The sequence below is a fragment of the Lissotriton vulgaris genome, chromosome 2_1, assembly GCF_964263255.1.
Source record: "Lissotriton vulgaris chromosome 2_1, aLisVul1.2, whole genome shotgun sequence".
Taxonomy (NCBI): domain Eukaryota; kingdom Metazoa; phylum Chordata; class Amphibia; order Caudata; family Salamandridae; genus Lissotriton; species Lissotriton vulgaris.
In genome coordinates, this window is record NC_141687.1 from 1071012006 (window position 1) to 1071037105 (window position 25100).

Consider the following 25100-nt stretch of genomic DNA (forward strand, 5'->3'; position numbering starts at 1 on the left):
GGGATGTCCGGTTTTAAGTCTTGCGCGGCCTGTCCCCACACGATGTCGGTGACGGACCCGCACTGTGAGTGCCTCTACTGCCTGGGGCACTACCACGACTCTGAGTCATGCCCCTACAGCCGGGCCATGGTTCCGATAACTTTGCGGGAGCAGTCCCGAAAGTGGCTAGAGGCCCGGGAGTCGGCTCCCCGCCTTTCAAGGTCGCGGTCCTGTGGAAGGTGGAGGGACCTGCCGCGGAGCCATCACCACCATTCGAAGTCTTTGCACTTGGAGTCAGGTAAGGCGAAGTACAAGAAGTCGAAGAAGCGCCGTCGCTCTTCGCCTTCCCCTAGCCGGTCGTGCGACGCAGCTGAGGGTGCGGGTGGCACCGCCCCACGGCTCCGGCGGAGCCTCCTCAGTTGTAGATGGCCTACCCACCCTTTCTGGGTCCATCGGCGACTTTGGCCCAGGTGTAGGAATTCCTGTCAGCCATGGCACGTGTCTTCGAACTATCCGGCCCCGCCGGTTTGCCTTCGGGCCCGACTAGGGGGCCTCTTGCTTCGACGTCGCCGGCTCCGGCGTCGCGATGACTTCGGTCTCGACGCAGAGAGAACCCCATGGATCCCCGTCCATGTCGGTTGGCCCTGTACAACCTCCACTGACGTTGCCGCCACCCGCGTCGGCCGCACTCCCGGCCGATGCCGTCCCTGGCTTCCTCCCCAACATGGAGACGGTGCCGGAGGTGCCGACCTACGCCGATTGGGAATTTCTTTTGCTTTCTTCACCCACCTTATGTTCCACCTGTAGGGCATGTGGAGGACTGGGAGGGGTCTGAGAACCCTCTCGCAGCACAATGCGAATTAGGCCCGGACTGGGATGAGGATCTGGGGGATGCAGGTGACCAGGATTATACTCCAGACAGGGAATCCAAGAAACTGGAGCAGTTTGGGAAGATTTTTTCTTCCGCCAGTTCAGGACTGCGGTCTGTGAACACTGCACGTCTCTTGGGCCGTTATTCCCATTCTGTGTGGGATACGGTTGTGCAAGTGCTGCCTCAGTGTCCAGTGGAGGCTCGGACAATTCTTTCCCAAGCTATTGCTGAGGAGAGTGACGCGGCCAAGTTCATGATCCGTTGTGGTGTTGACACTGATCGCTGGGTAGGGCGATTTCCACGACAGTGGCGATACACCGCCATGCCTGGCTGAGAACGACTGGCTTTTCTGGGGATGTCCAGAACACATTGATGGACATGCCTGTTTGATGATAAGGCGGATTGCGCATTGGAGCGTTTTAAGGACTCACGGGCTACAGCCAAGTCCTTAGGCCTTTCGGCCATACACTCTCTTTCCACTTCTGCTTTTCGCTCCTTCCTTGGTCAAGGAAGGGCCGCCCAAGCACTTTTGTTTCAGAGCCACAGGCCTGCGCAGCAACAGTCTAAGCGCAGCCGCGGACATGGGACACGCAGAGGCGGGTCACAGGGCCAGCGTGCAGTTCAGTCCACCACTCCCCGCTGCCACTGCCTCCAAACCTTCCTAGTCCGGTGTTTCAGGCCCACCAGACGCCAGTGGGTGGCAGGATTCGCCATCACCTCCACCACTGGCGCACCATCATACTGGACAGGTGGGTTCTGCAAATTGTCCGAAGTGGTTACTACCTCCCCTTTGAGACAACCCCCCAGCCATGCCACCACAGTATCACCGCATGTCGGGGGATCACTTGGCACTTCTCCAGCAGGAAGTCACGGCCCTCTTGGTCAAGGGCGCCATCGACCACGTTCTGACGCCAGAAGTAGGTTGTTGTTGTTACTCCCACTACTTCTTGGTTCTAAAGCCCCGCGTCCCATCGTAGACCTTCGGAACGTCAATCGCTTCCTCTGGAAGGAGAAGTTCAAGATGCTCACACTTGCTCAGGTCTTGTCTGCCTTTGACCCGCAAGACTGGATGGTAGAGTTGGACCTGCAGGACGCATATTTTCATATCCCCATCCTGCCGGCCCACTGGCGTTACCTGCGATTCATGGTAGGGCAGGAGCATTTTCAGTTCACTGTGCTCCCCTTCGGCCTTACCAGCGCCCTTCTGGTGTTTACGAAAATGATGGCATGGGCGTAGCTCTTCTGGTCAGATCAGGGGTTTCAGTCTTCCCCTATCTCGACAACTGGCTGTTGAAGGCGGGCTCACCCCAGGCAGTTGTCTCCCACCTCCAGACTACAGCTGACCTCCTGCATTTGCTGGGGTTCTCCATCAACGTGCTGAAGTCGCACCTGATTCCCTCTCAGAAGCTCCTCTTCATTGGATGTGTTCTGGACACGGGGCAGTTTCAGGTCTATCCTACCGAACAGCGAGTCCGGGACATTAGGGCTATGATTCCGATCTTTCGGCCTTGTCCCGGGTATTGGTCAGGACGACCTTGAGGCTGCTGGGCCTCAGCATACCAACCATGCCAGATGGCATATGCGGGCTCTGCAGTGGGACCTGAAGTTTCAGTGGGCGCAGCATATGGGGAACCTGTTCGACTACGTCCAAATCTCGGAGGGCACGGTATACGCCTGCAGGTGGAACAAATTTGTGTCATGGTGCACAGCAAAGGCTGGTGATGGCGTTTCTGTCCCTTTTTCAGAGGCCCTTTTGTTTCTTCTTTCTTTAGCCCGGTAGGGCTCTGCTCTGGGCACTATTAAAGGCTACCTTTCTGCGATCTCGGCCTTTCTCAGGCTACCTGCTCAGCCTTCTCTTTTCAAGTCCCCTGTTGTTAATAGATTTCTCAAAGGCATTACTCACCTTTTCCCTCCTATTCCCTTTGTGATGCACAGTGGGACTTGAATCTGGTACTTACTGTTTTTATGTGCGCTCACTTTGAGCCGCTCCACAACTGTGCTCTTCGTTTGTTGACTTTGAAGACTGCTTTTTATGGTTGCTATCACCTCCGCTAGGTGTGTGAGTGTGCTCCAGACTCTTTCATGTAAGCCTCCTTTTCTGTCAGTCCATCCGGACAAGGTTGTGCTTCGCACTCGTCCTTCCTTCTTGCCAAAAGTTGTCACCGCTTTTCAAATTGGGCAGACTATCACCTTGGCCACTTTCTTTCCACCTCTGCACCCTTCCAGAGAGGAAGAGACGCTCCACCGCCTAGACCCAAAACGTGTGCTCTCCTTTTATCTGAACCGCACACAACAGTTCCGGGTGGATGACCAGCTCATTGTTGGCTACGTGGGTGCCAAGAAAGGCCGGGCTGTACACAAGAAGACTATCTCCAGTTGGGTCGTCTTGTGTGCCAAAGCCTGTTATTCTCTGGCTAAAAAGGAACCTCCGGTGGGGTTGCATGCCAATTCTACCTACAGCGACAGCAGCTACCTCTGCATTGGGACGTGGTGTCCCCCTGCAAGACATCTGTCACGCAGGCACATGGGCCTCGCTGCACACTTTTACTTAGCATTATTGCCTTGACAGTTAAGTCCGGAGAGACTGCTTCTTTGGCAGTTCTGTTCTCCGTGACTTTCTGGTGTGATCTTTGTATGCAGACCCACCACCGGGGTTGGTATTGCTGGGGTATCTATTCTAAGGTAAGGAATCTATCACTAACGTGTCTCTTTCAGATGTGCAAATTACTACTTGTGTAACAATATATCTGTAAGAGATATTAGTTATTGATAGATTCCTTACCGCCCCACCCATCCTCCCCCTTCTGCAAACTGATTTCTAGGATTAAGGTCATCCCTTTCAGGGCCCTAGTTTCAATGCACCAGTGGTCAGTATCTTGCATGGCTCTGCCTTCCTGGCACGGAAAGTCGTGTACAGAACTGACATCAGCGTTCATGGGCGCGTTTAAGTAGCTCCAGCGACGTCATCTCGGCGACTACGATTCCAGTGATGTACGCGGAGCCTAACGGCGACGCCTAGTGACGCGCAGGGGTACTGCTGATGAAAAAACGTAACGGATCCAGTCTGATGCCTGTAGATATTCTAAGGTAAGGAATCTATCACTAACTAATGTCTCTTACAGATATATCGTTACACAAGTAGTAACTTGTGCTTTACACCAACAAGGCCCTTTGCTATACTGTCCTGGTAACAATTCACACCTTCTAGCTGGAGGGCAGCTGGTTTAATCAGAAACCGCTTTGAGAACCTTTGGGCAAGAAAGTTGAGGCTTATTTATATTATTAGATACTTTAAATCCGACTTCAGCAATAATTCAAATTTAATTTGATAACTTTTGGTATTCCCAAACAGAAGTTAGCACTAGGAAATGTAAAAGTATACACATTTAAAAGTGTATCCCATGTTAATCAAGGGGCATGCAAGCCCTTGCTACAGTGAAAACAACATTGGCAACTTTTCACTGTCAGGACAGGTAAAACATAAACCCAACATGACTTATAAATGTTAAAATGGAAGGTTTAGGCCTGGCAAATGGCTATTTTACCAAGTTGCATTGACAGGTTAAAAGCTGGCCTAGAGTCATGCTTTCACTTTATCATTGTAGTTATGGCACAATAAGTGCAGCAGTCCACTAGTGACATGTAACTTACAGGCCCTGGGTACACAGAGTACCATATGCTAAGGGCTTGTAGGAAGTTAAATATGCCAATTAGGTGTTACCCAATTGTACGTGTATTTTAGGGATTAGAGCACACGCATGGGTTCCTGGTCAGCAGGGTCCAGTGACAACACCACTCATCCATCCAAAATTTGGGGTGTGCTCCTACAGAAGAGGCGTTTACACCATGTAGCTTGGACATTCATTTCTAAACACTGGGGAAAGCCGAATTTCATGAGTATTTTTCATCAAAAAGAATAACAGATGGCAGGTTTTTTAGCACCTAAACACACCACATCCAATTGTGATTATTAAATACATTTAGATCTCTGAGAAATCACACATAGGTACAGGGGTCAGCAAGTGGTAACAAGGAGATCACAACTTGATGAACCCTGTCTGAGAACTTCCCTTGATAAAACCGATCTGAGAATTCTATCTTTGGAATTAAGTTTCCCAACTCTAGTGTCTGGAGTCTAACTAAGGGCCTGATTATAAGTTTGGCAGATGGGATACTCCATCACAAATGTGATAGATATCCCATCCACCATATTACAAGTTTCGTAGGATATAATGGAATTGTAATACGGTGGACGGTTTGTGATGGAGTAACCCTGCCCGCCAAACTCCTAGTGATTGAAAAAGGAAAATGGCCTGTCATTTGCCAGGCCGCTGAGTTTCAATGGAATCCTAGGCGTGGCAGAAAGCCATCAGAGATTACACAGTATGGGGGTGATGTGAATAACTTTTCCAGAGATAGTGGTAAACAGACTTGCTGATGAATGGGGCACTTCTTTATGTGCTTAGGTGGTGCAATAGGGGATGGAGTGGACCCTGCAAGTATAGTATTCCCAAAATCCAGTCCGGATATAACTGGAGCATCCACTGCAGTCCAGTGTTCTTTTGTCTCTCTGGAAAGGGATAAAGATACAAAATGTGTTGACTTTGCCGCTGTGTCATATACGTGAAAAAGCGTTCCCTTTATCTTGGGAGCGACTCTCTGGGCGCTGCTGTGTTGGATCGACACTGCGATCTATCTAATGTTGCAAACCATAATAATCAAATGATTGTCAAAGTCTTCAAAAGTAAAGTTCATCAATTTCGACTTTTAATGCAATTGAATTCATCAATTCCCAATGTTGAAATTCACATCGTGAAATTTATCATTTTCTTAAATCCATACAAATTTATAAGTGCTTTTCAATGCATTTCGTACCCATGACAGGTACTTCGTCAGGGGAATCTGTTGGAACAATGTATGTATATGAGGGTCCATCACTCAATCAAACAGTTAACAAATATCGCATTCTATTGGCATGTAGTCTTGTTTAAAAACATTACGGTAGGTGCACAAAGTTTCTTCTGAAGAAAATAACTAAATACTGGCACATTAATTCAGGTGAAGTCTATGAGGAATATATTGTGTATAACAAAAAACATAAAACATAAAAATAGAGAATTACTCGAGCATGTTGCTGTGCCGATTTTGGAAAGTCTAAATGTTTAACTGAAACTTAACCAAAGGGTTAAAGCAAATTTACATTGTGTTCGTAATTTACTAGAAGTCCCCTCATAATACCGGGCATAACCTGTTGTTTAACCCTATATTAATTATGATATATTAAGCTTACCGCTACTTCATGTGTGATCCCCGGGTAACCACGAGATGAAATGATGTGTGTAAGGGGGGCAAGCCGGTCGATCTTAATAAAACATTGACATGGTATCGGCGTTGTGCTCTAGAAAGTGGTGACGGACTCAAGTACTAGTGATGAATGGGTTCCGCCATGTTGGAATGGGATAATCTTCGTGGATATGGTCCCTACTATGTTGAGAAGTGGAGTTGGCTTTAGATATTGAGTGAAACAAACATGCACAAATGTTGGCAAGTGGTGAGAAACTTCATCGATGGATATCAAACAAAAAAATACATCAAATAGTAAATTAAATCAAATTGGATTAATATAGAATGAAAACAAACTTGTGAAAGGTTCAACAGATAGGTTTCAGTATGTAACATTGTTCACAAGTAACACGAGACTTCCAAGCGGTCATTGAGCCAATAAGGTTTTAAGGAATCCAGTTTATAAATCCATTGATTTTCTTTCTGTAAAAGTCTTCTGTTCACATCCTAGTTCCCAATATTGGTGATTGTTTCCAGTACCATGAATTGCAATTGAGATATGTTATGTCTGTTCTCATTAAAATGTACAGCAATGGCCGATTTCTCATTTCTGGTTCTTATATTGCTTTTGTGTTCTGTTAAACGTGTTTTGATCTTCCTTGTAGTTTTACCCACGTATACAAGCCCACATGGGCACTTAAGAAGATATATGAGATTCGTAGAATCACACGTTGCCGTTACTTTGAGAGGTATGGGAGTGCCTTGTCTTGGATGATTAATTGAGGTTCCCTTGATGATTGCATGACAATGGTTGCAGTTATGACATGGGATTGTGCCTTTGAACAAATCTTGTGTGGCATTCTGTTGTCTTTTTTTGAGCATGTCTTGAATGTTTTTGCTGCGAGTATAAGCAAATCTGGGCTGATTTTGAACGATCCCTTTAAAGTCAGGTTCATTAGATAGAATTTGCCAATGTCTGAGAATAAATTGTTTGTAGGCATGACTTTTAGTAGAATGTGTTGAAACTACTACTGAGCGTCTCTCTGAAGACTTAGAAGAACTTTTCAATAAATCTGAGCGCGTTACATTTGGTGGTTGCAATCTCCAAAACCTTCGTGGAATATCCTCTCTTGGAAACGCTGAATCATGTTTTATTTATGAATCTGAGATTCTTCAGGTTCTGAGACTATTCTCTTCACTCTGTACAGTTGTGATAATGGTAAATTGTTTTTAAGCGATCTGATTTTGTTCTCTTCAATCTGTACTAGAACATCTAGATATACTATACACTTTTGATTGATGTTGTAAGTGAACTGAATTCGATCATTGATTTTATTCCAATCTTCCAGTTGTTGTTGCAGTGTCTGTTTAGGACCTAGCCAAAGGACAAAAATGTCATCAATGTATCTGTAAAATACACAAAAGTGTATAGCATATCTAGATGTTCTAGTACAAATTGAAGAGAACAAAATCAGGACGACACTACAAGAAATCCACAGACCGCAATAATCTCTTACACTATGGCAGCTTTCACCAGAATTCGCTTAAAAACAATTTACCATTATCACAACTGCATAGAGTGAAGAGAATAGTCTCAGAACCTGAAGAATCTCAGATTCAAATACAAAACATGATTCAGCGTTTCCAAGAGAGAGGATATCCCACAAAAGTTTTGGAGATTGCAACCACCAAATGTAATGCTAAATCGCGCTCAGATTTATTGAAAAGTTCTTCTAAGTCTTCAGAGAGACGCTCAGTAGTAGTTTCAACATATTCTACTAAAAGTCATGCCTACAAACAATCTATTCTCAGATATTGGCAAATTCTATCTAATGAACCAGACTTTAAAGGGATCTTTCAAAATCAGCCCAGATTTGCTAATACTCGCAGCAAAAACATTCAAGACATGCTCAAAAAAAGACCACAGAATGCCACGCAAGAATTGTTCAAAAGCACAATCCCATGTCATAACTGCAACAATTGTCATGCAATCATCAAGGGAACCTCAATTAATCATCCAAGACAAGGCACTCCCATACCTCTCAAAGTAACGGCAACGTGTGATTCTACAAATCTCATATCTTCTTAAGTGCCCATGTGGGCTTGTATACGTGGGTAAAACTACAAGGAAGATCAAAACACGTTTAACAGAACACAAAAGCAATATAAGAACTAGAAATGAGAAATCGGCCATTGATGTACATTTTAATAAGAACAGACATAACATATCTCAATTGCAATTCATGGTACTGGAAACAATCACCAATATTGGGAATCAGGATGTGAACAGGAGACTTTTACAGAAAGAAAATCAATGGATTTATAAACTGGATTCCTTAAAACCTCATGGGCTCAATGACCGCTTGGAACTCTCGTGTTACTTGTGAACAATGTTACATACTGAAACCTATCTGTTGAACCTTTCACAAGTTTGTTTTCATTCTATATTGATCCAATTTGATTTAATTTACTATTTAATATATTTTTTTGTTTGATATCCATCGATGAAGTTTCTCACCACTTGCCAACATTTGTGCATGTTTGTTTCACTCAATATCTAAAGCCAACTCCACTTCTCAACATAGTAGGGACCATATCCACAAAGATTGTCCCGTTCCAACATGGCCGAACCCATTCATCACTAGTACTTGAGTCCGTCACCACTTTCTAGAGCACAACGCCGACACCATGTCAATGTTTTATTAAGATCGACGAGCTTGCCCCGCTTGCACACATCATTTCATCTCGTGGTTACTATGGGATCACACATGAAGTAGCGGTAAGCTTAATATATCGTAATTAATCTGGGTTAAACAACAGGTTATGCCCGGTATTATGAGGGGACTTCTAGGAAATTACGAACACAATGTAAATTTCCTTTAACCCTTCGGTTAAGTTTCAGTTAAACATTTAGACTTTCCCAAATCGGCACAGCAACATGCTCGAGTAATTCTCTATTTTTATGTTTTATGTTTTTTGTTATACACAATATATTCCTCATAGACTTCACCTAAATTAATGTGCCGGTATTTAGTTATTTTCTTCAGAAGAAACGTTGTGCACCTACCGTAATGTTTTTAAACAAGACTGCATGCCAATAGAATGCGATATTTGTTAACTGTTTGATTGAGTGATGGACCCTCATATACATACATTGTTCCAAAAGATTCCCCTGACGAAGTACCTGTCATGGGTACGAAATGCATTGAAAAGCACTGTATGGATTTAAGAAAATGATAAATTTCACAATGTGAATTTCAACATTGGGAATTGATGAATTCAATTGCATTAAAAGTCGAAATTGATGAACTTTACTTTTGAAGACTTTGACAATCGTTTGATTATTATGGTTTGCAACATTAGATAGATTGCAGTGTCGATCCAACACAGCAGCGCCCAGAGGGTTGCTCCCAAGATAAAGGGAAAGCTTTTTCACGTATATGTTTTCACACCTAAAGTTCGACTAGGTGATACCTCCGAGGCACGCTACAAACTTACAATGCTTTGATTTACACACGGAGCTTGTGCCCAACCGCCCCCTTTCAATTACTTGTGTTAGATCAGGCAGACTGTACGATGCAGAGTGAACCCCAAAAAAATTCTGGCAAAAAATGCATTCCGCCTTGTTTTCATATGGGAATACATGGGAGTATAATCTATGTAGGGAAGGAGGACAGGATTCTATCTTCGTACGTATGTGTCTGACTGCATGAACAGTAGAGACAGGCGTGTGTAGCAAGGTGCGCAGTGAGCTGTTGTAGTACATGATGTTTGTGGCATCATTTCATAGTGGTCCGTGCTCATCAGCTTCAGCTTATTTGCAGATTTTGTGTTGTAGGTGGGTTCATGTTGTGAACGAGTTTTGTTTTGGTTCAAAATTGTGCCACTGACAATGTGACATTCTGCGTCTTTGAGTGTTTGTTTCTTTTGCATTCCCATCATGTGGAGTTGATCCTACGTCACTGTTACAGCTTGTCCTCGCACATTTCTCAGAGGAATGTGCCATTTTGTTAGTGAGTTTGTCGTTATTTTTTCGTTTCCGCCCGGTTAGTCTTATAAATTTGTGTTCCATGCATCCCCATCTTTGGGTCCATACACCTACAGTATGTTTCTTTTGTTCCCATAGGGGTTGTTATTGCAACAACACCACCACCATCTCCACCACCGCCAACAATCGTCACGTCTCCCACTGTCACTTATACAGGTAAGAGGCCAAGCTCAGCCAGCATCTTGGGAGTCCTGCAAGCAAACGCCTGCTCACTGGCTTCAAAGCACTGTGGCAGGAAAGGGAGTGGGAATTCTGATTGATACCTGTAATGGGTATTGGTGGAGACATGGGGGAAGAGTATGTTTTTCCATCTCATTTATTCCTCTTTCGACTTTCGTTTTATCTGTACATTTTAGAGGGGAGCATCCGGAAAGGTGAGTACTGCATCTCACAGAGCTGGCACCCTACCCTAGTGCTGTTTCCCCTCAACCAGCCAAACTCCCAAATGCTTCTACCCTCTCAGCTGTTTACACCCACCTCACCTGTCCTGCTACAGCCAACAACCAGCAGCTTTTAAATCCACTGGGGCTGATTTCATAAAACCAGCCAGTGGCATATGTGACAAAATATAGTGTGTGGTTTTGCCATAAGCATAGCTGTAGGCTACAACTAATTGGGTGAGAAACATTCCAGACCTATGCATGCAATAATTACTTATGTCGTTGTAGGTTAAATATACAAGTGTTTGGTAACCATATATAACCGTAGGTGGAGTATTCATCATTTTTTCTCTCTAGTACACTCTTCGTTCAATAAAAGAAATATTTTTAAGAGGAAGAAAATGGTGGATCCATCCATCTGTGGATAGGATAATTAAGCGTTCAGTCCATGCCTAATGAGCACCTATGGCATTCCTATCCCCAGCCTGTCTTCACCCTCGGGCCTGTGCCAATGGGCTAGTAACCCATCGCCATCGGAAGGCAGTGAACTTCTGGTGATGCCTGTCAAAGCTTCTGTTCAGTTGCTCACTGCCTATGTTTATTTTTTACGGCTCTGAGGTGCTGACTTCTACCCATGTATTTTGCAGAGTTGAAGAAGGCGGAGAGCAGGGGCGTCCTTATTGTGGTGATCATCGTCTGTATCCTGCTGCTCGCCATTCTTGGTGCCGTCCTCTATTTCCTGTACAAGAAAGGCAAGATAGCCTGCGGCCGCTCTGGAAAGCAAAACATGTGAGTACAACCTGGGGGAAAATGGAGGACACTTCCGGTGTATACACTTATGGTGTACAGGTGATCACGGTTCAGCCACCACGATTCAGTGTTGAGACTCAAGGTGGCTGCTACGTGATATCCCTGTGTTCAGCGCCTCCTGTTGTGACTGGAAACAGTACATGTTCATTAAGCTTCATTCCATCCCTCCTTACACCAGCCCCGCTAAAACTTCACCTCTGGAAACAAAATCTCCTGCTGAGATAGGCTTCTCCTCACCCAGTACTCTGCCTTTCCAACAGCACCTCCTGATGAAATTCGTAGTGATTGCTGGGGCAGTGAGCAGCTAGTCATCCAGTACACCATTCCCATTAGGGCCTCTTGCAGTTAGGGGGTGGGAGTTAAGGTGTCCTGAGCTACCCTGGATCCAACAGACTGCCATCCCAACAGCCTCTCTTGCAGGGAGAGGCTAGGACCGGAGGTGTAGTAAGCTTCCATAACCCCAGCGCACTTCCATTGATAGCAACACCGTTGGCCATGACATCAGATGTTGTGAGCTTCCCAAAACCAGTAAAGTCCCCTAGCCACACCTACTTCTCAAAGGTGCTTTGAATGCCCCACAATGGGCTCCGGATGGTGCCTGTGCTAGGAAAGAGTTGCTGGAGGCTTGTATATTCTGTAACTTCCATACACCTAGTTTTATAAAGTTGATTAATAGTATAGGTGGTTGTGGACCCCACCAAGTAATAATTAAACTATTCTATATCAGGCCCAGGTAGGTTACTTTAAGGTAAACATTAGCTCAGTACTGGATAGCTCTGGCACAGAGCAGTCAGTTTTAACTCAAAGGCAACAAATGTAAAGAATTTATCAATACTAAATCAGTTAATAAGTTGAAAACACAACACAATAGAAATGAACAAACGGACACCAAAATGACTCAAATGGTATCAGAGGAACCGAAGGTATGTTTTAAAAAAAATTATGGCACTAAAAAGCTCAAAGCACCAACTGCAGATATCTGGTCATGCTAGACTGGGTCAAAGTCAAAAGTTAAGGAGGACCATAATGGAGTGAAGATCAGATACAGAGACCAGGTTCCTCCCGGTGAAAAGTTTACCTTGTGACTTAAGACCTGATTTAGAGTTTAATGGATGGGTTACTCCGTCACAAACATGATGGATTTCCCGTGAACCCTATTACAAGTGCCTTTGGATATAATGCACTTGTAATATAGCAGATGGGATAGCCGCCACATTTGTGTTGGAGAAACCTGCCCACAGAACTCTTACTGTCTTTTTTTCTGGAGGAATTCCTCAACAGTGGGACAGGATGCCAGCAGTGTTCTTCAGAGAGTATTTCCGGTGCCTCTTTATGCCGTCTCAAGTTTGTGGGTGGGAAGTACTCCTTAATCAATAGGTGTCAAATTCCAATGGAGAACCCTGCCCACTCTTACATTACTTCCTGGGGGTTTGGCACTAATAAATACCACAATGCTTCTCTGTGCCCCAATCCAAGATGTTAGAACCTTTCTTCTCTGGGTGAGAATTTTGGGTACACCCAAAAGACGGCAAATCTCCCAGGCCATCATGTCAGGAGGAGGTCACAAATCCTTTCAGCGTGTCGCTATTTATGGAATCACCTGCTGATACACAGGGTTTTTCAGTGTAGTCATTTCCTGGCTAGGGCTGAATGTGCTGGACAATGTCCTGGTCAATGTCCTTATTGAGAGAGTCTTGGGGCCTGATTAAGAGTCTAACGATCCGAGGACTGCCACACTTGGGAAGGCATGGTTGGCCCACAACCGGAAAGCGAACCGGATCCTCCACATACTCCCCTGCCACCACGGACTTAGGATCCTCCGTAAGACGGACGCACCCCCCGCTTACTCCTGTTGGTTCAAGTTCTACACGCACCATTTCGGACATAGGACCACCCACCAAACGGACGTACCCGGCTGCTCTCTCTTGTTGGATCTGGCGAAGGGGGCTTGCGACCTACCCGTCCTCCCCGTTTCTGGTAATCTTGCACCATCCAAGTTACTACCACCAATACTGTGCTCCGTACACCTGTGCTGACCGGGTTGGAATTATCACCGGTACAGCGATCTCGTACTGCCAGACACCTTCCCGTACAGCCCTGAAGAGTCATGGGATTATTCCTAGGTGACAAAACGTGTGTCGGCTGGTAGTGTTTTCCTTTATTTTTCCATGGACTATAAAATTTAACTAAGAACCTACTGGTTTCAACCACAGCTTACTGTACCACAAATAAGAGAAAAACACATTGTGCATGTATTATTTAAATGTGTGCCCGGGACTCTCTTGCAATGTCCTGGTCAATGTCCTTATTGGGAGAGTCTTAGGGCCTGATTAGGGGTCTAACGGTCCGAGGACTGCCACACTTGCGAAGGCATGGTGGCCCAGCCACAGTCGCACCGGCGGTCCAACCACCATAATACAACTTTGGTGGTTGGACCGCCATTACAGTGCCGCAACCGCCAGGGAACCGCATTCCCTGGTGGTCTTAGGCTCTCAATATGCTGGCAGTGGCTCAGCGGCACCCCCATGCATATAACGAGTTTCAGGACCACCAGCGGTGTCATGGAGGTTCTCCCTCCATGAAACTGCTTGCAGTCATGAAGTAATGGGTGCCCTACAGGGCCCCTTTGTGCCCTATGCAAGGGTGCATGCAGGGGGGCACATGGTTTGCCCCCTGTGTGTATGCACCCCCAGTTCCAGCACTGCATGGACTTCGCAGTCCATGCCGTGCTGGATCATGCTGTGGTGGTCCTGTGGCAGTGCCTTCTAAGGCAGATATAGGCGCCTTTGAATAGGCACCGCTGCAGGACTGCCTCGCCACACCAGATCATGAAAAACAGGTTATCTGGCTGGTGGGCGGCGGCCCTTTTTGGCGATCCTTGGGCAGGGCGTGGCATGGTGGCTCGCTCCAGGACCGCCAAACTAGTATTTGGGCCCTTAATATTTTTTATTTCTGTAAATTTTACATAGCAATGGCCATTAAAGTGAAAATATGATGTGCCAATGCAAACAATTACAACGCATGCTTTTGAAACACGTTTTTTACATCACAACAACCTTTACATTGCATGATTTTACAACACATGCCATTACCACGCATTTTTTTAAACTACCATTACAATGCATACCATTACAAGGCATAATACTTTTAGGGCAACAGTACGGTAAGGTCTGGATAGTGTAGGGGTAAAAATTACTATTTCCACTCCAGTGAGTTCAACAGTAGGGAAAGTGTTGGATAGTGTAGGTAAAACTTACTATTCCCAACTACCCCAAAACCCATTCCCACCCTAAAACAAAAAAAAATTCCATTACTTACCTTATAATGCATTGTAATGGCATGCATTGTAAGGGTATACGTTGTAATGGAATGCTTTGCAGTGACATGTTTTATAATGGCATGCGTTGTAGTTGTAACAGTTGCGTTGTACAAGCAGTGTGATGTAATGACTAGGTTGTAATGGATGTTTCCCATTAAAGCTGCTGCCACCTGTTAAGAAGATGTGTTTCACGTAGCCTCAGACCTCCAAAACACATTATTAAATGGAGTTTTCATGTGCTCCCTAGAACAAACCCAGATGACCAGAAAGACGATATTGTAGTGGAAATGAAAACGGACAGACTGCCTGAGGAAGCAGAACTTCTTCAAGGATCCAACGGAGAGAAAAGACCCTCGAGTGACATGGTACGTTGGGGAGCTGGTGTTACCCTTATATGTGATTGACTCTGCATCGTGCTGCCTTTTTTTCCACAGATGACTGTCTTTCAGAACATCTCGATGCTTACAATCTGCCCAGTCCACCTTCGTGTGGGGATCTCGGTAACGTAGTATTCCAGTAAGAGCAGGCAGAGAGGGCATTTTATGTGTTACAATTTCCTTGACACTGTTTTGCATTGGTGTAATCAATTCTGCATGCTTGACATGACATAAAAGCATTTGTTCCACCCAAGTGATAGTAACAGTAATTACCTAGCTTTGATGACTGCTTACTGGGCAAGTGGCTGATTGTATTTTGTTGTGCAACCATTTCGTTAGTGCCTATTTGAATGCAGCTTATTTTTTAAACAGTCGGAAGTTAACTAGTTAGGGTATGCGGTACTTGTCTGTATAGGGCTAAGTTCCATTATTATGGCGTCTTAGTGGATTTTCTATAGGGCCCCTCACAAGCAGATCTCAGAACATCATTAATCACGGTTGAAGGTCATTGTTTGATAGTGCCTCTTGTTTTGTTGGTTCTGCTTGTGCATAGTTTACCTCATAAGTGCTGCGCCCAGTCCAACGGCCGACGGCACCACTACCTCGGGAGTGCTGCCGTTGGACGTTCCAGCTGCACCTGCGCAATGGAACGTTCAGCAGTGGAGCTGGACGTTCCATAGCAGCCAAGATGTTAGTAGAGAACGTCTTTGTTTTGTGATTATCGGAGCTGTTGCATAAACAAGCATTTGCAATGCAATAGGTCTCGCATTTACACGAGTTGGAGCTCTTGTAAATGACATGCCTTTTATTTATGTTTTGTTCCACACAGACTAGAGTCATGCTAGAACATGATAAAGTGGTCCACTGTAAAAACCCCAGTACTTGAAAGACACTCGTTCCTGAAATAGAGTGCCAGGCTCACAGTTAATCAGTTCTTTCCCAGGCAGCACAAAGTGCACACTCGCGGCTTCTTCCTTTCTGCCAATTCCTCAAGATTCCTACTAGTGCACATCAAAAAATAAAAGAGCACAACCCTACAGTGAGTGCTAAGGGCAGAGACCGCTCATCATAGGTTGATTGGTGCCTCTAATGCAATCACAACTCCCATACCTGCCACTACCACTGTCAAATCTTGGTCGAACCACACCAAGCCAATCTCACACTTACGACAGTGGAGCATTGAGTACATGCAAGAAAACTGTGTGAAATAGATAACACAACTGTCACACAAACTTTCCTCTGCACCTGCTGTGCAGAGACCTTGGGTTACAAGAAACATTCTCACACATTCACCGAGCAGCAACTGGGTAGCCACATACAAAGAGCCTAAAGAGAAGCATTAGCTACACCGACGGCCTCGGCTTACACAAAAAGTTCCAAAATGTCAGCCACAATTATAATAACCATAGGCCAAGTTACCTTGCTCTGTTGTTTTGGAAAAAGGAGGGGAATGCAGTAAGGTAATGTTTTCCACCAACTAGTATTAGCTTATAATTAGTGACCCCAAAAGAACAGAGTGGCTTGAGGAAGAACATTACCCAACCAGAGAAAAAACACCCCGGAGTATCCCAACATGTTGAACTTGATTACAAGGTTACATCTTACCTGTTTTTCTGTGGCTCACCTCTGTGCAGCCAGAAAGTTACAAAGCATCTGGTGTAGGCAGAGTGCCAGGGCTCCCTATATTAATATAGAGCAGGAGGAGCAATTGTTAAAATACAGTCTAAGTGGACTGGAACCTACAAAATGATCCATCGCTTATAGAAGGAAACTATGCTGAGAACCTCAAAGACTGCTCTGGGCTTACCAGGTGTTTAATGTCACTATGTTGAACTCCTACCAGGAAAGGCCTTGGTTCCATGTAGATCAGGGATGCAGACATACATGGTGGAAGAACCCATGTAGTCACCAGTTTGCCACAGTCGGCAGCATTGATAATCCTGAAGGCTTGCCCCCTTTTAAACAAAGTGACTTCTTGGCTCATTGTTGAGCACGACTATGGCGAGTTTACATGAATATGGTATGTCAAAGATTTGTATAGACCCGCCTTGGCACTAGTATGGCCTTGTAGCATTGCCTGGGTATTTTAGAAGGAGTGGATAATTCGATACCACCCACTCCAGCCTTGCTGCTGCGAACGCCATAAATCTGCCAATGGAACGGCACAGTTTGAAATCCAGAAGACGCTGCAGCTGCGTGTGTTTTTGCCCCCTTGCACTACCTGGTCATGTCTAGTAGTGCTTGTTCCTTAAAGAAATGGGGTTGAGAAGTTCTGTCTATTACAACTGGTGTTCTTGGTCACCGAAGGAGATGGGCAACTTTCACCCAGAACCCCCAATATTTGCCATGATGCTTCTCAAAAGCCTACGGGAACAAAAGTGAGTTGCAATCTTGAAAGGCTATGGAATAAACCAGGGAATTCATCACACAAGAAAAACAAGCACTGACAAAGCCAAGAGCTTAGACTTAAGCAAGTTTAAAATATTATGTTTTACTGCAAGCATGTGCCAAATTAAAGGAAAAAAAATCTGGAAAATATGATTCTTATTGGCACAAAGAAAAGGTACTACTAGATTTGATTTACTTCGATAAAAATTTAAGGAAAACGGAATTGGCTCATCAGCACTGGTACTTGTTTTTTTCTTACATGTAATTAGGGAAAAATGGCCGTCATTCCGTCTGAGAGAGCCAATGTTCGAAGCGGACTGACCTCTGCCCCAGGCTGTATGATGTCATGGTTGCAAACAATCTGAATGACCGATGAACAACCCAATAAATGAAGAGAGCTGACCCAAAGCCCCTCTATGTTTGCAAACATGTATTTATTTTCTAATTACTATTTCTTTTATTAAAAGAGGCTGTTAAAAAATAGGATAACGCTATTTCCTCGCCAAGACCTAAAAATTGTCCGGCAACAAAAATAAAATCATCAAAAATACGTTATCTTTTTGATTTTTTGTATTCTTTCACGCTACGCAGTGGCATACTTCCGCAGAGGGAAACTCAATTGTGTTGCTTTGGCTGAACTCTTCTGGAAGAAAGGGATAAACTCGGGCAATACAATATATTTATCACAATATTGAAAGGGTACACTGGGATCCGACGGCAGACAATCTCTGATGTAAAATAAAAACACAGAAAAATGAATAGCAGGGATTGGAAAGGAAGATTTTATAGGGTTCTCCTCCGCAGCAAAAAACAAAATATGGCGTAGAAGTAACAAAAAACCTTTGTTTCAAATACATATTGCAAAAAGAGAGCGTTGAAAGAATTGCTATTTTTTTACATCTAAGGTTTTGTGACATTTGCCCAAAAGCCCTGGAAAACATGCGATTAAACGAGCAAAAGAAAATAACTTGACAAGAAAGTTAAATAAATCTTAGCAGCAAGAGCTAAAACAACACGTCTTGACGGGCAATATAAAAGTACAAATCACTGCACACAAATGGTTTCAATAAACAGAATTTACATTGTTTCTGTGACAAAAAGGGGAAATTGTTTATTCATAAAACAGACCAAGACACAAAACTGCTTGGGAACATTTTAATACAATAATCTTCACACTGGCGACTAATTTCCAACAGTTTTTAAGATTATAAAGGACCCAGGTTAAATCTGACTGGCTGATAGAATCCTGCAAAATGGAAATTTATATACTTAGCTTGACACACTTCCTGTCGCATACCACCAGAAAAAGAAGACAGGTCCTTGAACCAGATATCTTTAAGGAAGCATGCAACTGTTAAAAATATCTCTGTTTAAAAAAAATAGTTGAGCCAAGCAGCTGTGAAACTATCCCAGAGCCTCCGTTCTGTGCTACAACATCGGAAAGAGTGGTGAGAGCACAGTTCTGGAGCTGTAACACACCTGCTGGACTTACAGCAGGCTGCGCAGAAGAGAGCATTGTGCAAAAATGCAAGGAGAACAGAGTGCAGGCGGGAGGAGGGGGTGCACAAATGCACGGACAGAGCAGTGCGGGCGGGGTGTGTGAAAATGCACGGACAGCGGCGGGCGGGGGTGCGAAAATGCACGGACAGCGGAGTGCGGGTGGGGGAGCGAAAATGCATGGACAACGGAGTGCGTGCGGGGGGTAGAAAAAAAATAATAAACTGAGCGCAGTGTCCCTAAAGCGGGCGCCGCGCTTCATAAAATGTTTGAAATTAAAAAATAGAAAGCGAAATGCAAATTATGTTAATAAGCGGCCGCCATTACCTGTGAGTGCTGTGTCCCTAATGAAGTCAAGTAAATAGTTCTCGGAGAAGGTAATGAAAGCTTCAGAGTTCGGAAACAGTAAAAGATCCAGTCCTGATGGGCGGTCATAAAAGGAGACAGGGCAGTAACAAGACGGGACTAAGAAGCCTCATTATCAATTGGAAACCAGCATTTACCATGGATGATGACGCCAACCAATGAAAAATATGGGCGGGGCTTTCACCGCACTTCCACGTCTGTCCCTACTACAACATGCCTCGCAAAGCGAGCAGCGCATGCGCTGCAACACTAGGCTCGACCTAAAAATGGCTTTAATCAATGTCAAAGAGGATTCTGGTAGACCTGTGTCGATATGTGACAAGACAAGGGTCTGGGCTGCTGTTCAAATATTTAATAGCCATGAGGAATGGCTTAATGGCTGTGCAGTAAAGTAAGCTCCAATCAAGCTGTTTGAGCCTTTTTCTCGATATGATCCTTAAAGGAAAATAAAGAGTCATGAGAAAGGTCAGGGATTTCCTGGATGATGTAAGAAGCTAGAAGCCAGCTAGATCCATGCTGTTGAGCCAGTTCTGCATGAGGTAGGTCCTCTGTTTATGAGGACAAAAGCAGTCTTCGGTTGAGTTTGAGATATGCTCTTCATATTCAGGTTTGAATGGGGCCCAGGCTCTGAGTTTGAAGACATACTTAGTTGATGACACTTTACGGTGGCATGTTGGTGGATATAGCAATGTTTTGTTGGGTAAGAAGTACTCCAAATGGTTCCATGTGCAATGTAAACATAATGGGAGCAAGAATACAACAATCATGTGGAACTCCAAATGAGACAAGTATTGATAGGGATATGAAAGATTCCATCTGAACAAATTGATTTCTACCACAGAGGTACGAGGTGAACCAATTCAATTACATATTTAGCAAAATGTTGGCAAAAATATGCCGGACAAAACTACAGCAGTCAGATAATTTGCTGTATTGTTTGCGTCCCCAATTGGGGGATCATGCAAGTATGACTATTGACTTACTTTGCTAGAAAATTGTCTGCACAATTGTTAAATTACAGTATCCTTTCATAGCAAAGTAAAAGAAATCAAATTTCTGGAGACTGAAAATAAAAAATAAATAAAAATCAGGCACAATTATTCCAGTAAGTCGCTGGGTTTGGAGTGGCATCTTCTCTTGCACGATTCACTGGCATTGACAAGAAACCTGCAATGACCCATGCAGTAAACGCTATACTTTAATTTTAAAAAGGTTGAATATACAAAAAGAAAATGTCAGAGAACTATGTGCCATGCTTGCATCATCAGCTTTGAAGTATAAACTGATTTGGTAGACCCAGTACCGAAAAAAACACCTTATGCCAACACAGTTTAGAGGTAGGTAATGAAAAGAAGCCCTCAAACTAAAGCGGAAAGATTTGTAAATCGATTTTGAGAGTAATGCTGCAACTCGATAAAAAGATACTCCCTGCACCCTGACGATCATTCAGTGTCATCTGTCTCCTATGGATTTATGAACAAGCATTGGCAAAGCCAAGAGGTATTGTCCATGACACAACATTTAAAGATATCGCCGTGCTTGCACTCACGTAGCAGCTATCTTGGAATGGTTTACTTATCATACCATGATGACTGCTTAGCAAATGCACACACACATACATGGCCAGGCTATCTTGAAGTGGATTAAAAACGATTTTAAAGTGGCTATTGTCGCCAGGGGCATGTGGGCGCTGAGTAGGGCCACATGCTTTATTAAAAATCACAGAGATAAAAAGTAGAGGGACAACGGCACGCAAGACCTAACCATGACTGTGTTCAATGCCAAATAGACACTACAATCATGTTTACGAAAAATGACAACATTAGCATATGGAAGCGCATTAGAATCTTATCACATCTAAATAAATATAGCTAGATGATGGCTTCAGGATAGTCAGGCACACCTGTAATACAAGTACAAACACCTTTAAATTATCTTCATTGCAAATTAGACGAAACAATGAATAGCCTCAGCGCTCCAATGAAGAATATGATGTAGAAAAGGCTTATGAGCAGATCTGAAAAGATTACAGAACCCATCTGGACAGTCGTCGCCTGATACTGTTGGCATCTACAACAATTTCATACAGAAAGCGATTTTGTGTGTGTTGTTGTTGTGGTCATCTGTAGCCCGCCCCGCCTCCCAGCTGAGACGCCCTCCCACTGACCAGAACAGCGCTCCACCACCGGAAAGCGCCGTGACTCGCTCCTCTCCCTTGGGCTGAGTGGTCGCTCCCCAGTGTCCTCCTGTGTCACTCGGTATCGTTGCTGCACTGCTTTGTTGATATCTGCCTAATTATTGCTGCCTGCTGTGTGCCTGGCTGCCGCTCTGTTAATTTTGCACTTTTAATTTAAAAATCGCCGCTTTTTCTGTTTATGCGCGTTTCCGCTGTGCTTTGTTGATATCTGCCTAATTATTGCTGCCTGCTGTGTGCCTGGTTGCCGCTCTGTTAATTTTGCACTGTTAATTTAAAAATCGCCGCTTTTTCTGTTTATGCGCGTTTCCGCTGTGCTCCCCCCTCCGCCTCCATTTTGTGTGTGTTGTTGTTGTGGTCATCTGTAGCCCGCCCCGCCTCCCAGCTGAGACGCCCTCGCCCCTCCCCCTCCACCATCCATATATGACAGGAGTTCCCGCGCGCAGTGTTCACGCGCAGCGTTCACGCCCAACCCGCGCCAAAGGTAAGCCCGTCTACGCCCGTCCGCGCCTGGACCGCGCCCAGCGCCAGACCCCCTGCCCCTCGCGCAGCCCAGCCCTCCCGCATTACTTACGATGCCGCCACCCTCCTAGCCCTTAACCCCGGTCGCGCCCCCACCTGCGTCCAAGCCGCTCCTGGACACACCCATGGACCTTTCTCTTGCTACTCCTGCAAATTCATCGGCACCAACAACATCTCCGCTGCGACCACACCACAGATTCCCGACCCCAACCACCTACAATGCATCTTGCTCAACACCCGATCGGTCCACAGGCACGCCATTGACCTATGGAATCTACTAGACACCACCTCTCCGGACGTCGCCTTCCTAACGGAAACATGGATGAACGCTTCCTCCGCCCCAGACATCACCATTGCCATCCCTGAAGACTATAAGATCATTCGCAAGGACCGTACCGGCCACACAGGAGGAGGAATCGCTATCGTCCATAAAAAATCAATCCACATCTCAACCAGCTCTGACGCCAATCTCGCCAACTCTGAACACCTTCACTTCCAGATCCACATCGACCCCAAGACCACACTCCGAGGCACCCTCCTCTACAGACCACCAGGACCCCGCGCAAAATTCAGTGAAGACATCACGGACTTCATCACTCCACACGCGCTCCCCTCCAAAGATTACATCCTTCTGGGAGACCTCAACTTTCACCTTGAAAAGAACAACGACCGCAACACCACCACCCTCTTTGACAACCTCGCCAACCTCGGACTTAAACAACTGGTCACATCCCCCACCCACATAGCAGGTCATACTCTCGACCCTATCTTCACCTCCAGCAACCACGTCTCCTTCAGCCACACCACGGCTCTCCTTTGGACTGACCACAGCTGCGTCCACTTTACCTACAACAAGCCTAAACTCATCAACCACCCCCAACCAACTCTGCAAAGAAACTGGAACAAAATCACCATCGACCAGATCTCCTCATCGCTCCTTCTAAACACCCCAGCCCACTCTTCTAACCCAGACCAAGCCGCCGCCAACTTCACCCTATGGCTATCCAACAGCGCCGACATCCTAGCACCACCGAAAAAACGTCAAAGCAAACCAGGCAACAAGAAGGCATCATGGTTCAACGATGATCTTAAGAAGTCCAAGAAACTCTGCCGCTCCCTTGAGAAGGCCTGGAAAAAAGACCCAACCACCAGCACCAAGGAAGCCTTCAAAAACGCCACCCGCATACACCACCAACTAATCCGAAAGGCCAAAAAAACAGCATTCAAGGATCGACTAGACAACAACGCCCACAACAGCAAGGAACTTTTCAACATCGTCAAGGAATTTACCAATCCCTCGGCCAACTCCAACAACATCACCCCCTCTCAAGCCCTCTGCGACTCCCTGGCTTTATTCTTCCACAACAAAATTGCAGACATCCACAACAGCTTCGACAACCAACCCAGAAACCAACTCACCCAACCATATGCTGAACATCCTCCCCCCTTGAACACCCTTAACGACTGGAACCCAATCTCCACTGAGGACACCATCCGCCTGATGAACTCCATCCACTCAGGATCCCCCACAGACCCATGTCCTCACCACATCTTCAACAAAGCAAACTCCGTCATAGCACCGCACCTCCGAGACGTCATCAACTGCTCCTTCAACTCCGCCACCTTCCCAGAAAGCTGGAAACACGCTGAACTCACAGCCCTTCTGAAAAAACCCACAGCGGACCCCACCGAACTCAAAAATTACCGCCCCATCTCGCTCCTTCCTTTCCCGGCCAAAGTCATCGAGAAAGCTGTCAACAACCAGCTCGCCGCCTTCCTCGAAGCCAACAAATCCCTCGACTCCTCACAGTCTGGCTTCCGAGCAAAACACAGCACTGAGACCGCCCTCATCGCAGCAACAGACGACATTCGAACTCTACTGGACAATGGAGACACAGTCGCCCTCATCCTCCTCGACCTCTCTGCAGCCTTCGACAGTCTGCCACAGCACCCTTTTACAACGCCTCAGAAACATCGGAATACAAGGAAAAGCACTTGAATGGATCACCTCGTTCCTCACCGGAAGAACCCAGAGAGTCCGCCTCCCACCATTCAAGTCCGAGGCCACTGAAGTCATTTGTGGCGTACCACAAGGATCCTCACTCAGTCCAACCCTCTTCAACGTATACATGAGCCCCCTCGCGGCCATCGCCCGCCAACACAACCTCAACATCATCTCTTACGCGGATGACACTCAACTGATCCTCTCTCTCACCAATGACCCCAGCACCGCCAAAACTAACCTACACGAAGGGATGAAAGAAGTTGCCGAATGGATGAAACACAGCCGTCTGAAACTGAACTCAGATAAAACAGAAGTCCTCATCTTAGGTACATCCCCCTCTGCATGGGACGACTCTTGGTGGCCGGAAGCCCTTGGAAAAGCACCCATCCCGACAGACCACGCACGGAACCTAGGCGTTATCCTGGATTCTTCACTTTCAATGAACAGACAAGTCAGCGCCGTCTCCTCATCCTGCTTCAACATTCTCCGCATGCTCAAAAAAACATTTCGCTGGATCCCCACCGAAACCAGAAAAACAGTCACCCATGCTCTGGTCACGAGCCGACTGGACTACGGAAACACCCTCTACGCAGGTACTACCGCTAAACTCCAGAAAAATCTCCAACGAATCCAAAACGCCTCAGCCAGGATCATATTGGACATCCCGCGTAACGAACACATCTCTGGTCACCTGAAAAACCTCCACTGGCTACCCGTCAATAAGAGGATCACTTTCCGACTTCTGACCCACGCACACAAGGCACTCTACGAAATCGGACCAGAATGCCTCAACTCACGACTGTCCTTCTACACCCCCCCCCCCCCGCCAACTACGATCCTCCAGCCAAGCCCTCGCCACTGTACCTCGCATCAACAAGACCACCATGGGAGGTCGATCCTTCTCATACCTGGCGGCTAAAACATGGAACTCACTTCCCACTTACCTTCGCCTTACCCAGAAACACCTAGCATTCAGAAAGCAACTTAAAACGTGGATATTTGACAAGTAATCCTCCTCCCCTCCCTAAGCGCCTTGAGACCCTCTGGGTATGTAGTGCGCT

The 25100-nt window shown here is 45.6% G+C and overlaps 1 protein-coding gene across 2 annotated transcripts in view; it reads left to right on the forward strand.

Annotated features, from left to right (window-relative positions):
- MCAM (melanoma cell adhesion molecule) overlaps positions 1–25100 on the forward strand; it is a 281496-nt gene that overhangs the window by 227310 nt on the left and 29086 nt on the right. Inside the window, exons 13-16 of one of the 2 annotated variants that reach the window (XM_086956758.1) lie at positions 10260–10337; positions 10538–10555; positions 11209–11350; positions 14938–15055. In XM_086956758.1, the coding sequence (XP_086812884.1) occupies positions 10260–10337; positions 10538–10555; positions 11209–11350; positions 14938–15055 (356 nt within the window). The remainder of the gene's footprint in view (positions 1–10259; positions 10338–10537; positions 10556–11208; positions 11351–14937; positions 15056–25100) is intronic. The other variant, XM_086956759.1, reaches the window with a different exon arrangement.